This window comes from Adiantum capillus-veneris, chromosome 16, assembly GCF_014529385.1.
Source record: "Adiantum capillus-veneris isolate H3 chromosome 16, ASM1452938v2, whole genome shotgun sequence".
In the NCBI taxonomy this organism is placed as follows: Eukaryota; Viridiplantae; Streptophyta; class Polypodiopsida; order Polypodiales; family Pteridaceae; genus Adiantum; species Adiantum capillus-veneris.
In genome coordinates this window covers 73,344,483-73,359,573 of record NC_140946.1, presented here as the reverse complement: position 1 = coordinate 73,359,573, position 15,091 = coordinate 73,344,483, and the positions used below count along the sequence as shown (strand labels likewise).

Sequence of the window (15,091 nt, the reverse complement as noted above, 5' to 3'; positions counted from 1 at the left end):
TTGTAGCAGAGTGAGTTCCTTTGTGATCCAAAACTTGGTGTCTTTGCGAAAATGTGTTTGTTGGAATAACCTAAGTTGACCTTCCCTATTCTTGAATTCAAGAATGGCATGCCAGCTTGGAAGATATGGAAAGAAATAGCACACTGAGAGTTCATCTCATCCTAGAGCTAGCCTCCCATCACCTCTATTCGAAAATAGCACCATTAGAAAATATTTATTGACAACCCTAAGCCGGAACCCTTGCAATGCCCTTGAGTGTTGCTTGATACCATACATATTCTTAGTTGTCGCGCATACCTCATGTAGGTGACTCATGTAGGTGACATGAATATCTCTCTTAAGCGTCTTTCACTTGATATCACGAGTATCCTTTTGTGTTTGTTTGAGGGTAAACACTAACGTGTGTATTGAGCATACCTCCTTTTGCTTGGTGCACTCACATATGAATTCATTATTGGGATTGTCCCAAGACTCTAATGCTCTTGAATATTGGGTGGAAAGTTGTAGGCCCTCTTGGGAATGTTTTACGGTCTATTTGTGCAACTGGCCGTGCGTGTGGAATCCTTGGCTATCCTCCTTCTCAATCCCTGCAATATCATCCAGTTCAAGTGTGGTTAGAGAAAGATCTAAGAGTTCTACTAAATGTAGAGGGAGCAATTTTCTTTAAAAGATGATCTTATATGTAATTCCCATTTGTGCAAGTTATTGTTGGACCTATAGGAAGAAACACACTACGTGTGAAGATGCCAATAAATGCTTTGTAGTTGTCTTTTTCCTAACAAACTAATTATCTAAATTAAATCCACTATCAAATTATGTCTCCAATGTGGTATAATAGCCATAATTGTTTTTCTAAGTTGGCATAGTTTGATATGCATCAGCACAATTTGTATTGTGTCTTGAAACATCATGAAGTAAAAACAAGGTATATGTTACAAGTACAGAAAATCACTTACATGAACAACATCTAGATAGATAGTTGATGCGAACACTCTTGATGACATATGAACAATACGTGTCTTTGGGAAACACAAAAACAATAGACAAGTAATACACATGAAAAACATTTAGCACATCTAGTTTTGTACATGATATAGTGAGTAGGACTTTTCTTAGTGAGATAGTAAAGCTCCACGATCTTCACCAAGAACCAACCATGTTAACCTCCTTGCAAAATATTCTTAAGGATAAGCTCCATAGAGACCCTAGTAAATGTTCTTTAGAGAATTATAAGTGTAGTTCTTGGGGATCGACATGTGCAATTTGTCTTGCTTTGTAGTTGTATCTTTGCTACATTCAAACAATAGCCACCACCACATAGAAAGTTGCAAGTATCCATTCAAACCAATGCCTCAAAAAGTGCAAAAAAAAGACTAATTGCAAGCAAAAGTTACATTGAGCATCAATTGTGGCATTTTAGCTTGAGTATGGAACCTAAAATTTGTTTGTCATCCAACAATTGGAAGTATAGGCTAGTGGTGAGCCTTTATAACTTCGTTATTCTATAAAATTCTACCCAAGACTCAAAAGAAACCGCATATGCTTGAAAAGTTGATATCGGCTTCAAAGGAATTGTAATGAAGCCCAAAGGAAGCATTTATTCTTGTAGAAAACAAGGAATAAAAACCATTTTAGAACAACCCACAATTCCATTGCTACCACCAAGCCCCCAAAAGTCAATGACATACCACAATTGAAGCCTTGAAATACAAGATTGTTGACAAACCACCAATAGAAAAAGGAGAACACATCAATGAAGAAAAATTTGCTCAACCGTGTAACCAATAATTCTACACAAACTTAACTTTATTTTCCAAACAACGCTCATTTGGTAGGCTAGCGCTTCGTGTATGAGTCTAATCAATTTTGAAATCACTATGAAGAACAAATAAAAAGAGGATCGGAAGTTGTTAGTGTGATCCTCAACTAAGCACATCATTTCAATTTTTAGAAACACCTAGATTAAGTGTATTCCACCTCAAAAGTTTGAATTTAAGAGGTGAGAAACAAAAAGTGAAGAAATTAGTGTAAAAAGATTTCTGATATACTAAATTCACCTCCAACTTTTCCATATCAAAGTTTCAAGCAAAAAGAAGAGTCTTTTTGGGCATATTGTTAGGCACTATGATAATATGCCAAATAAAGTACTCTTAGACTATCACCTTCCTTCATCTATAATGCAAAAACTGAACAACAAAAGCACCTTTTGGCACAACTTGCAAGTTGACATGTTGAAATTTTGGGTTGATCATGATAAGAATCAAGAATCAAGCATGGAGTCTCCTATATGTGCCTCTTGTAAAGTTTATAATCACTCATTTGAATCCCTAACAAAGTTAGTAGTTCTTCCTTGTATGTCTCTAGACACTTTCTTTTTGCGGGGGGTGTCATATGCAACACAATATGTTTTTCATGGATTGTTCTCATTTGAGTCTCCACTAAGAATAAGGTGCTGTCTAGGGGAAATAAAGTATAACTAGAAACAATCATGCATACACATGTCAATCTCCCACAATGTCCTGTAATTCATAATTCCACTCATGTTATTTTCTATACATGCATACAACTTACTAGAATTTGATCTATTTGATATTACAAACATCTCAACCTGGCTCTTATGTTTGAACAAAGGAACACAAAATTAGGAAAGTAGGCAATGAGGCTTGCTTTAATGAAATCATAGGCTCTTGTTCTAATGTGCATTTCCCCTAGAAAACTAGCGTACCTTCCTTATGCAAAGCCATAATGGATCAAACCCTTCGTTCAAAGATCATCATGCACTATACATTTTTTCTCTCTATCGATACAATTAGTCTTTGATTTGTCTCGAGAGAAGAGGCAAGCTAAGGACACAGTGGTCTTAGAACATGTGGCAGCAATGAGATAGAACATTTGTAAATTAGAGATTGGATGAGGATGGAGGACAAGAAATAATCTTGAAATCACTGACGGCAGGTCTGATCGATAAACAATGATGCTTTTACTATTGTTGATGGTATTCTGCTGGTTAAGGGCCTTGCTTTTGTAATAACTTTCCGAAGGAATGTAGAAAGGCTACTTTCTTACCCTCTTGCTGTTGCATCTCCCTAAGGTTATCTCAAGTTTGGAGCTTTGGTACATGCAACCACAAGATTTGGTTAAGCATACATACAAGTGGCCACACCTCCCCACACTCGCCAAATTCCGCTCTCCATTGCCTGGGTTTGATAGTATAATTGGATGCTCGAAGAGATATCCATTTCTTCCTCCCAATTAGAGGTGCAGATTTTATTACCTAGACCACACCAACAAAGATCCAACAAAGACAAACAATAGACAAGAAGATGCCTAATAGTCAAGATGGAACTGTTTGATAATCAAGTGTACATGGGATCATCCCTTATCTTGTCGTGGCTACGGTAGCTAAGCCAACAAAAAGACCACTGTCCATTCCACGGTTTAAAGAAAACCCAAATTTCTGTATGCTAGCCTACATAGACAGTGCAAAAATGTAAACATACTCAAATAGTACACACGCATAAGACAACATGACACCTTCCTTTATATTCTCAGCAAAGTATGTGACTTGCTGAGATATATACAGCTTCAAAAAGTTTCGGCACTCATCAATAAGAGAAAAAAACCCAGAAGGACAATACCTGGTCATATACATGGAAGAGTAGTGATTTTGATTAGCACCAACACCTTCCAAACTGTACAGTACTTACATTGTTCTGATGCGGGGTTTGTCCTAATCCAAATGCAACACACTTTTTTGTAGGAATCACGCGAAACAGCAACAGAAATGGAAATGGCAACAATATTGGGAAAGGCAAAACGGACCAAAAGTGGAGTTCCAGAAAACTCTGCTCCACCAATCTGTTGATACTACATAAACCCACAGCATTTCACAGCTTTGAACAATCCCGGGCCAAGTTAGGAAGGGGCAACGGAAGCCTTCAGAAGGGTCACAGTATATTCTAATGTTGCATTTGGTGGGATAACAGCCCCATCTCCCAAATCCACTCCCGCGGCACCAAACCCCATGTCAGCTGGGACCACCACCTGCCTCTTGCCACCCACATGCATCGACCGCATTACCTCCTCAAGCCCAGCACACATGCCCCCTGCGTAAGGTCGCCTGCCAAATACTAGAGCGATGGGTCGCTTCCTGGACCCGGACTCTGTATCCACAAATGTTTGTCCGTCTACTACCTGCCCTACCAAATCAATGAGGACCAAGTCCCCATCCAGAGGAGCTGCCCCGCCTCCAACCCTCAAATCCTTATACCTGATATTGCTTCCCAGCACAACCTCTTTTGCATCTTCTACATCCCTGCAATTCAGCAAGTCAAAATACTTCAACAATAAAATGGAAACTCCGTCTGTTCTTCAGAAAGGGGAAAGCTTCCACTTAAGGAGTCCAACCCAGCTGCAAAGAGATATGATCTCTCTCTCTCTCTCTCTCTCTCTCTCTCTCTCTCTCACACACACACACACACACACACACACACACACACACACACACACACACACACACACACACACACACACACACACACACAATGGCATACCTTGTATCCTGTTCCTCCAAGTAAACTTCCCTGCGCGTCTTAATTTGTTCCGAAATGACCCCGAAGGCAAGAAAACCCACCCATGCAAGGCCTGCACCTAGCCCAAACCGACGAGTGAGAGACGAGGCGATCCAATCGGTGGTATCCGCAGAAGAGGAGGAGGATTTGCGGGGAGCTGGCGGAGCAGGGGAAGGGGGGGCAGGGCTACTCTGTTCCTCAGTTTTGAGAGAGGACGACTTTGAATCCTCTTGTGCAGGCGCGCAGCAACGTGCAACTAAAGGTCGGTGTGCACCAGCCGAATGCATGTGCCTGCCATACTCGCTACCTCCTCTGCCTGAAGCAAAACCCTTCCGCGCTGGAAAATGAACGCCCGCCTGCAGAGCATTCATCGCTACTTCACTAGGCCTACGCCTTATCCACTGTCGCCACTCGGTTTCGAACTCTTGACTTCTACAATGCACCACCAAGATCTTGTGATAAAACTAGTCTTGCTTGGTGGGCCTTGCTATAAAACATCTATAGAATATAATAGGACATTTAGCATCTAGCATTGAGCGGAACAAGAGAATGACTAATTTGGCAAGGGTATCAATGCGTGAAAGGGATATACATTTGAAAAATGCTATAATGTTTATGGTAGCGAGTGGAATGAGCTTGTGATATGGCATGTGTTACAAAGCTCCCGTGCGTGACTACAAACTGGGGATAGTTGGACAAGATCACCAAGCAAGAGGACAAATTTGTTGTTGAAGGGATTTGCAAATGTACTCCTTGTTACGTTGACATTTTGTCTTACGATAAGGTCAAAAGTCGTTTGAGTTAACATGGATAGCCAGTCTATAATTATAATATCCTCCTCTTTTATGTCCAAATATTGCTCATCGATCACATGAATAGCGAGGGGATACTGTTGATTCGTGGTTGGTATCTTGAACTAGTAATGGACTGTAGATGCAATGCAATGTTACTAAGTCTTGTTGCTGTCGCTCCGATGGCAAAGCGCCCAACAATAATACATACGTGGGGGAAGTAGGAGTGTCTATTTCATTTGTCTGCCAAACTCATTTATTGCTATATATGTGAGGTACATCGCCAGAGGGTCATATTTCTAGATTGTGAGCAAAGATGTCACATTGCATGCTCCAATATTTATACAATGCAATGATTTCAAACCATGACCTATTATATGGACGATAAGCTAGTTTAAAAGTGGTTGTAGTTTGCTCCCTAGCTTATTGGCGCTTGGACTATAATCTTCTACGTCTTGAGAACTTCATACTAATATCTAGTACGAAAGAAACAAGGACATATATAGTATGGCATCAATTATTTAGACACCTAGTATGATATCAACTATTTAGAGCTAAAGTAAAGATGCACAAGGTGAACTCACTATATTGCGATACACCACATGCATTCACTACTTATGTATTCACTATTGTAATACATCACATGCATTGGCTAGAAACCGTATGCAAAGAGTTGCGTGTGTAACTAACATGTGCAGATGTTGATCGACATCGAGTGTATCGTTCTAAAACCGAGATCTAAATAAACCAAAGCAAAGAAAGTAGTACGAAAATTCTAAAACAAGCAAATAAATAAAGCATGAATGAACTGCAACAATAAATGAGGTTCTTTACTGACCTGCAATGTTGTACTGATGCTTTTTGATTGTCCAATCTACAGACTGATATTTGAGTCAAGCTACAAAAAAGCAATGTGAATAGTTAAACATATCATCTTGCAATGAAACGTCAGAGATGAAAGTGCAAAGTATACAGTGCATGTCATACAGAGGTGCCATACAAATGTATGGTGGAGAGCTGGCACTGTGGTCTCTCCAAAAATTTATAAGAAATGGAAGCCGTGCCTTGCCTCGTAGCATTTATGTGTTGCGCCAAGCAAACGAATGCGCATGAAAAATTGGATGCAGATAACGGACCTTGCAGTGTTGTCGAGCTGCTGGAGTCCATTTCGATCGCGTTTTGGCCCTTGTTTTGGCATTAAAGTGCATTCGCATGCCGAACCGCTAAGGTGTGGGATTCTGCAGAGATCTATTTTTTGGTGTTGCAAAAAGTTTTGTTTTGGCTGGAGTATTCATAGATATTGCATATATATTGTTTAACATTGTGAAACTGGTATATGTACTCATATTGTAGTTACAAGTGGTATCCGACTGTTTTTAGCATGCTGCTCAGAAACTTCGTAAAGTGTTGAAAACATGTTGTTCGATAATGATGGACTTAACCAGATTGTTAGTGAGGGACTGTACAAGAACAACTTCCATGCTTGGAAGTTCAAATGATCAATTTTCTTATGGGATAAAGGTTATTTGGAATACATTGATAGAGAGCAAGAGATAACACCACCGTTACCAAAGGAAGGTGCAACTACTGCACATATGAATGTGTTTAAAGGTTGAAACTAGGGAGCTCAGAAGATCATGTATTGGATTTCTATGAGTGTATAGGACACTACGATTGGGCTCAAACATAATTCTCATACCCCTAAGGGGGCATCACACACATTGCTATCATTTGATGTGATCGATACAAAAGCAAGGAAGCTGCAATTGAAAACTAAGCTTAATAGAGTGCAGAAGAAAAACTTGTTTGTCAATGACTATTTGTTGAAGATAAAGAGCATGTGTGAGTCCCTTGTATCAATTGGTGTTATGATTGATGATGATGATAGGGTGGAAGTATGACTGCGAGGTTTAGGTCTAGAATACAAACAATTTAAAACGGGGATTTATTTTCAAGAGAAAATTCCCACGTTTACAGATTTGGTGTCCTTATAAATTGTGAAAGAGAAGGAGCTTGAGGAAGACTCATCTAACGCAAGGAAAATTTGATTTGGTCTCCTTATGAATTGTGGAAGATAAGGAGCTTGAGAAAGACTCATCAACGCAAGGCAAAATTGATTATGAACAGGTCCTCTTTAAAAACAGGTAAAGAGGAAGAGGACACAATACTCACATGGAGTAGCAAGAAGCAACCTACAATTGTTCTAGTGAGAATAGAGACAGAGTACATGGGTGTTGTAGTGGTGGCATGTGAGGTAGCATGGTTGGGATTACTACTTCAAGACTTTGGAGTACATGTACATAGGCCGATTGTCATCTACTGTGATAACCTTAGCAGCATAAGGTTGGCTCATAACCCACTATTTCATGTGAGGATGAAGCACATTGAGTTGGATACCACTTTATAAGAGAGAGGGTCTTAGAAGAAAATATCAATCTTGAATACGTGACAATGGATGAACAGGTTGCATATATCTTCACAAAGGCCCTTGGACCGGCAAAGCTGTGGAGGTTTCAAGTGGTACTTGGCATAGAAGAGATGACATTGAGCTTGAGGGGGAGTGTTGAAATGTCAAGCTCAACATATACTACTCCTAGGTGAGTACCATTAACAGTCATCGTCATCCGCGCGCCTTGGTGGATACGCATATCTTAGTCAGTGATACTACAACTAGACTACGCCGACTTGGTCTACTTATCGTGTAATTTCACACTTATCCATCGAGCTCACTCACCAACAGTTCACACTAGACCATTTTACTAGTTTCCCTTTATGCTTTATTTTCCTTTTATGCTTTGTAGACATCTTAGCTTGAGTTAGTGAAGAAGAATAAGAAGGTTTCGTCTCCATCTGTCTGTGTGCGTGTGCATGCACTTGCAAGAGCTCAAGATCTCTCCTTCTCTATCTCTATAACATTTGGGTCTGTCGCACAATCGCTCCTCCTCTTGGGTGTGTGTGTGTGTGTGTGTGTGTGTGGATCTGCATACTCCCATCCGTTGAAAGCAGGGTTTGGTGGTATAAAATTGGTTGTCCTTGACAATACCTTTGACAAATCTTTGCAATGTAATTTATTGAGGTTCCAAAAGAAATCACTTACCATATTATATATCATTGGATACATCGTTAAAAGAAGAACATAAAAATACCAAGTCCAAAAAGTTTTGACACAAATTGAAAAAAATTACCGGTCTCTTTTTTCATTAGTACCAATAAGGTGGATTTTTTTTCCCTTTTTTTGTACCACCAAACCTTGCTTTTAGCCCATCACTAGTAGTTCTTCCTTGTCTCGCGAGGAGAGATCGAGGGAGAGAGAGAGAGAGAGAGAGAGAGAGAGAGAGAGAGAGAGAGAGAGAGAGAGAGAGAGAGAGAGAGAGAGAGAGAGAGAGAGAGAGAGAAGGAGAGGGAGTAGGAGAGTAACGGGTAGAGGATAGGGAGGATGAAAAAGGATAGGTGGAGTTGGTGGAGGAGGAGAGGGTGTTGGAGGTGGTGGAGGAGGAAGGGTGGCGGAGGAGGAGAAGAGCAAGAGAGGAGTGGGTGGCTTTGGTGGCCAAAGAGGGCAACAATAATGGTGCACCAATGGCCCCTAGAACAAATCTCACTTCCAAGCTCACTCCAACAAGATCGCTTCATATCTTACCATCAACAAACAATGGATCAACAATTTCAAATTCAGGAATCCAAAGAAAAAGCAAGGATTAGGATTCTCAAAAGGAAGGCTCGGACCTAAGAAGAACACACGACAAGGGATACCACCGCAACCTATTCAGGTGATTCAATCCTCAATAGAATGGCTAGGTGGTGCCAATGTATGTGTTAACCTTAAATTTTTTGATACGACCTTCGAACGTGCTTTAATTAAATAGGGGCAAGAGCACACATTATGACTTCCTTGTCTTTACTAATAATGGGCCAGATAAGGCTAAGAATCTATTATTAGAATATTATTGTGATTTACAGTTTAAGAGAGTAATTTTGGCTAATTTTTGGGTTATTATTTTCATTTCTTTCAAAGTAATAATAATCAATTACCAAAACCTAGTAATTTTCTCCAAAAACATCAAAATCAAAATCTGAGAGCAAACACCAAATCTACAAAGTACACACTTCAAGCGTATCCAATATGGCAAAAATTAGAGGACGTCAAAATTTAGGCCCAATCAAATCTGGCATGAATGGTCAAAATGATAGTACATAGTCATCGGTTTTCCAGCTCGCAAATCGTTTGAGCTGCAGGTAATGTAAAGACGCAAATAAGGCCAAATGTGTAGAAAGAACGAGATGACTTTTAGGTAAAGGGTAATGATATTTAAGAAAAGAGGGGCTAATTCTAGGCTCATTTGCAAGTTAGAGAGAGAGAGAGAGAGAGAGAGAGAGAGAGAGAGAGAGAGAGAGAGAGAGAGAGAGAGAGAGAGAGAGAGAGAGAGCACTTTTGTGCATAGAGAAACTTGCTTTTCTCCTTCTTGCTATGGACCACCCATGCCACCATTACCCATGAGATTGGATAGGTATGCTCCTAATATAATGATTAATGCTTGCAATTGATTGGAACACATGCACATGTAGAGGGACCAAGATCCATCATGGCACAAATCACATCAACTACAAAGGGGAATTCATGCATCGAATGGATATTACCTAATGGGTGGGAAGAGAAAGTGTCACCTTTTCCACCACAATACAAAGTAACCGGAACCATTGCACTTGAATCATGCTTCAAAACAAGTGTTAAACTTGAGAGTGATCACCTTTAACCCTACCCCAACATTTAGGACCATATTGTTCAAAGGAGGCTTACACAGATCCCAACATATGCAGACTTTATTTGACTCGTTTCGAGCATTCTTCTTGAAGCACAAACAATGGTTGCCCTTAGTACTTGTTGTATTTTTGAGATTGTCCCATGGCCATAGTGACAAGTTCACACACTCCACCCATTGTCATAATAATCAATATCTAATCCTCCTAAATGATTTTTTCATGTTAAACTGATCATTTAATATGGGGAAGTGTCCCTGGGGGGTTCACTCTATATACAAAACAGGACGCCACTTGCGACGAGCGGATAACTTTGATAAAACCCCTATATACGACTCATATTAGGGAATATGACCCCCTTTTCTACGCTTATACGACAATAAATGTAGAAAACTATCATACCCCTATCTTACATATAAAATTTAGGTCGCACATGATCTAACTGAGTAAACCTAATCAAAGAGCACGCAACATAGTGATTGGACACGTACTAAGGAACCATTTCTATTGATAACTATATGTACCCTCAATGTGTTTTAATTTGACTTTCAAACTATGTGCCCCTTCCTGCACTCTAGCTACTCGTCCAATTTTGACCCATCTAAATTACTCAAAACACATGGTTATAAAGTTGTGTTAGGTTCTCCATGTGAATTTGCATCTATACAAACTCTTTATAGCTTTCATCCCTCAACAAATGAACTATAATCAGAAAACAAGAAACTAATACAAAGCAGTGTTAGTTCTAATTACATGTATCTTTGCAGCTATTGACTAACAAGTTCGAGGCAAAACTCTTTTGGGAATCATTTTGAAACACAAAAACTTTCTCTCATTTTCTCCTTTTCTCACCCCCCCACCCACCCAATAAATATGATACCCCCTCCCTTATTTTTAAGCTTGGGAGATAAATTATTGGGGACCTACCCCTTACTTATACGCTTATATAACTTGTAAAAGAACCCCCCTCCCCTGCACTTACGTGGTGCGGTACGTTTTCCATGGTGAATCCCCCGGGGGAAGTGCCAAGGGAGAAAAAACTAGAATATTCGTTAAGCTAGCAGACCGCGGCCACAATAGGGATCCAAAGGAGGAAAATAGGGATCCAAAGGGAGGGCCATATGCAAAAGAGCTATGTGAAACAATGGGCTCAAAAGACCCTAAGGTTCGGCCCATTAAGACTTCCAAAATGCTAAGGTTCCAAAATTCAAAGGTTGTGTCCAAAGGTCAAACATTAGGGAAATTGGATGCTTTGAGTGTGTCCCAAAAAGTCATTGTCAAGCCCTACATAGGAGGGGGCAAGCCCAAGAAGTAGGGGATGAGAGAGAAACATCCACACACACTCACAAGCTTCATTTGTACACAAGAGGAAAGAGGGACACATGTCAGCTCCCTAGGCCAGATGCCCACAAGGTGTACTCAAATCCTATTGGATGGCCATGGAGGTGGACCAATGAGAATTAGGCTAGAGTAAATCTAGTTTAATTAAGTTAAAAACACTTAATAAAAGAACCAATAAGAATTAATCTCTCTAGAAGACAATTGGACAGTCTCCCAAGGGGACCAATGAGCATTCAGCAACCCAATGGCTTGCCTGGTTCCTATTGGCCAGGAGGCAAAGGGATCCAATGAGAGTTTAGTTGCATTTATTAATTACCTAAAGCAATCACAAAAGGGGAAAGGGGGACACACGTCAAAAGGCTATCACTTATGCTGGTTAATTTCCATTGGCTGAGACTAGGGAGGTCCAATAGGACTGTAGCATGAGTAATTAGCAAGGGAGGTCGACCAAGAGAGAGAGGGGGTTGATTTTTGCAAGGCATTATCACACACACACTCACACAATCTCATGTGTGAAGCAAAGAAGACTCTCTCTCATTCTCAAGATTTAATGGAAAGCTTATCACCTACTCCAAGCTTGTGAGAAGGAAGGCCTACACCAACAACTCTTGGCTTTGTGATGCCAATCCAACCAAGAGCCAAGCTTCAATGCATGCTCATCTCCTCTACCATGCTAATTACTAAGCTAAGCTATGCTAATATGAGTGATTATGTGAGGAGATGTACATCTTTCTCGTAAGAATACTCCTTCTTCCTCTCAATCTACTCCCATACCCCGTAGCTCTCACCATCTTCAAAGGTGTGTGAGGTCTTGGGTCTGAGACCGTGAGGGAATTGATGTTGTGTTTGATAAGTGTTTTGCGTAGTGCATGAAGTTTCCATCTTCATTGTGCTAGCTAGTATTGAAGGAACACAAGAAATTTTATTGTAAAACGTCTCTCTTGATGGGAGAAACCATAATACAAAGCCTTTTGGAGGGGGGACCGACTCCATGCAAATTCGGTCCTCAACTGTTGTCGATTGCTTAATTCTCTCTTTTGAAGTAATGCTCATGCTATCTAATAGGTGTTATGCTTTTTGTTGCTCTCTCCACCCAAGCACTCTTGGTAATCTCATTAGGAATTTATTCTAATGAAATGCTCACTATGTTCATGCTATTTTCCGCTACACACAAGTTACTAGGCCATTAAATGTTACATTGGTATCAGAGCACAAGGTTTATCTTTTCTTGCTCAAGAAGGGAGGTCCTCAAGCTAGCTATAAATGGTTGGTACTATTAATTGCATGTGAGTAAGTAGATTAGGAACTTTTCAGCCTTGCAGTGCGCTTGCCTATGTGCAGTTAATAGGGCATCACCGTCGAGAGCTATGGTCTTAATAGTGGAGTCCTACGGGGCTTGCCTACGACTTAACCACTATTGAGCTATTAGAAGCTTGACAGGAGCCGGTGCTGTTTTGGTGTTGAACGGCCCTCTCTTCTATTCCTTGCAATTGATGGTATTCGAGCCACGGGTACATTAGCTTGAGTGGCTTTTTCTAAAGGGGTAAAAAGGAGTAGCAACTAGGGCTTGAAGTGCCAAAGTACACCTAAAAGGTTTACACCTAAAAGTTGTTAGAATGGATGACAATAGTAAAGAGAGTGAAATTAATGTTGATAACTTTGATTTTGCTAATGAACAAGCTACTAAAGATGCCCCGAAGCTTGTTAACTATCTTGTTTCTAGGCTCCAAAGTGAAGTGCAATGACAGTTTCGTGCTCATGGGATTCTCCAAGCTCCCCACCATGACGAGAGAACACCTAGGAAGCCTCCTTGCAAGACTTCCAAAAGAGGTCTCTCTCCGATTCGGGAAGAAGAAGAGGATCCCTATGAAGGGCTCATAAATTTGCTCCTTGATGACGCATCTCCTTCTCAAAGGAGAATTCAAGAGCCTCCACCGAAGGAACAAGAAAGAAGTGAGTCTCCCGCCACCTCGGTGGAGATGGCTCCACGAAGATGGTGGGCTAAACACTCTCCATCACCTCCAAAACGGAGAAGACCATCGCATACTTCTCCACACCATACTTCAAAGAGGGATGACAAAAAGCAAGAGAAGAAAAAGGCGAGAAAGAGGACACCCTCTTCTCCATCTTCTTCATCCTCTTCCTCTTATGAAAGTGATGGTGAAGACAAAGAACATCAAGGAAATAAAAAGGCGAGAAAGAGGTCACCCTCTTCTCCATCTTCCTCAAATTCTTCATCTTCTGAAGAAAGTGATGGTGCAACCTTTGAACCATCAAAAAGAAGAGGCCATAGGAAATCCTATGCCGCGTGGAAGAGGTCGTCCAAGCTCAAGAAATTCAAAGAGGGAGGAAAGAGTATCTCTTTCCTAACCTATGATGACACTTTTGGTGCTACGGACAAAGTCTTGGCCTTTATCCAACAATTTGATGTGGCGTTCGGAGATGAAGGCTTCACGGAGTCCTCTAAGCTATGCCATGTAGCTATGCACTTTCAAAAGTCTGCTAGACAATGGTGGTCTCGCCTACAGGCCAACTGTGAAGCTCCACGAATAAGAGCTTCCATTATGAAGCAGTTTTTGGCCACCGATGCCAAAGACAAAGTGCTCACCGAATGGCGAAGCTTAAAGCTCTCTCCTTACAAATCCATTCACAAATATGTAGACAAGTTTTTGGACCTAAAACTCAAAGCCACTGTCTTCAAAAAGTTGGATTTGGAGAGCAAAAGCAGCAATTTTGTGCGGGCTTAACCGAAGAAATGGCGGAGTATGTCAACTCCCAAAGGCCACGCACCATATCGGCGGTTATACACCATACTATGGTGGCCTCTCGAATCAATTTCCAAACATGAGCTAAGAGGAATTCTAAGCCCCCTGGAAACAAGGGTTCCAATGAGCTTAAGGGGAAGGACAATGTCCAAAAGTCTCCTAAGGGCAACTCCAACAATGCTAAGGAGAAGAGAGTTTACAAAGGCAAAAATAAACTCACTCCCGAAGAGCTTGAGTGTTATCGCAAGGATAACCGGTGTTTCAAGTGCGGTGAACAAGGGCATGCATACCGTGCTTGTCCCCAAAAGAACAACCGCCATGATCCTCCTAGAGCTACCTTGGTCGAAATCCAAGAGGAGGAAACTCACCACAAAGGATCTCCTCTATGCCATGCTTGGGGAAAGGTAAGAGAACATGATGCTTTTATTCTCTTTGACCCCGGTTCTACTCACAATTTTATATCTATAGAGTTGGCCACCAAGCTAGGCATATAAACCTACGAGATGGGAGATGTCCTACCCGCAGACGGTGCTTTCAAGGGGCAAGAAGCTTCAGTCACTCCCTTAATCGGGAAATTGAGGCTCCATGTCCAAAGCTATGTGGACAAAGAGGATTTCTTTATCTCTCCTCTCAAGCATGAGGATGTAATCCTAGGGGCACCATGGTTTGATCGCATGGCTGCCAATGTTAAATTCCTTGAAAGGAGAATCTCCTTTAAGTTCAAGGAAAAAGATATGTATATAGATACTAAGGATATGGGTAACACTATACCCATTGTACATACACAAGCTTTCAACAAGTCAATAAAGAGCTCTATTTCCGTGTACATGATTTTTGTTAAAGATTCTCAAAATGAATCTAATGTTTT

General features: G+C 40.8%; 1 protein-coding gene across 1 annotated transcript; it reads right to left on the bottom strand.

Annotated features, from left to right (window-relative positions):
* Nucleotides 1-3,819: 3,819 nt before the first annotated feature.
* Nucleotides 3,820-4,998, bottom strand: LOC147439275 (peptidyl-prolyl cis-trans isomerase FKBP17-2, chloroplastic-like). The gene is made up of 2 exons (XM_086485141.1): nt 4,554-4,998; nt 3,820-4,315 (listed from the first exon to the last, which is right to left on the bottom strand). The coding sequence occupies exons 1-2, from the start codon at nt 4,940-4,942 to the stop codon at nt 3,916-3,918; spliced, it is 789 nt and encodes a 262-aa protein (XP_086341267.1). The 5' UTR covers nt 4,943-4,998; the 3' UTR covers nt 3,820-3,915.
* Nucleotides 4,999-15,091: the final 10,093 nt, after the last annotated feature.

Bases quoted from the DNA above. Each gene is read 5' to 3' on its own strand.
- LOC147439275 (XM_086485141.1), bottom strand. From the start codon at position 4,942: ATGAATGCTCTGCAGGCGGGCGTTCATTTTCCAGCGCGGAAGGGTTTT. The intron at 4,316-4,553 runs GTATGCCATTGT...GCTGAATTGCAG, and splicing joins TTGGAGGAACAGGATACAAG to GGATGTAGAAGATGCAAAAG.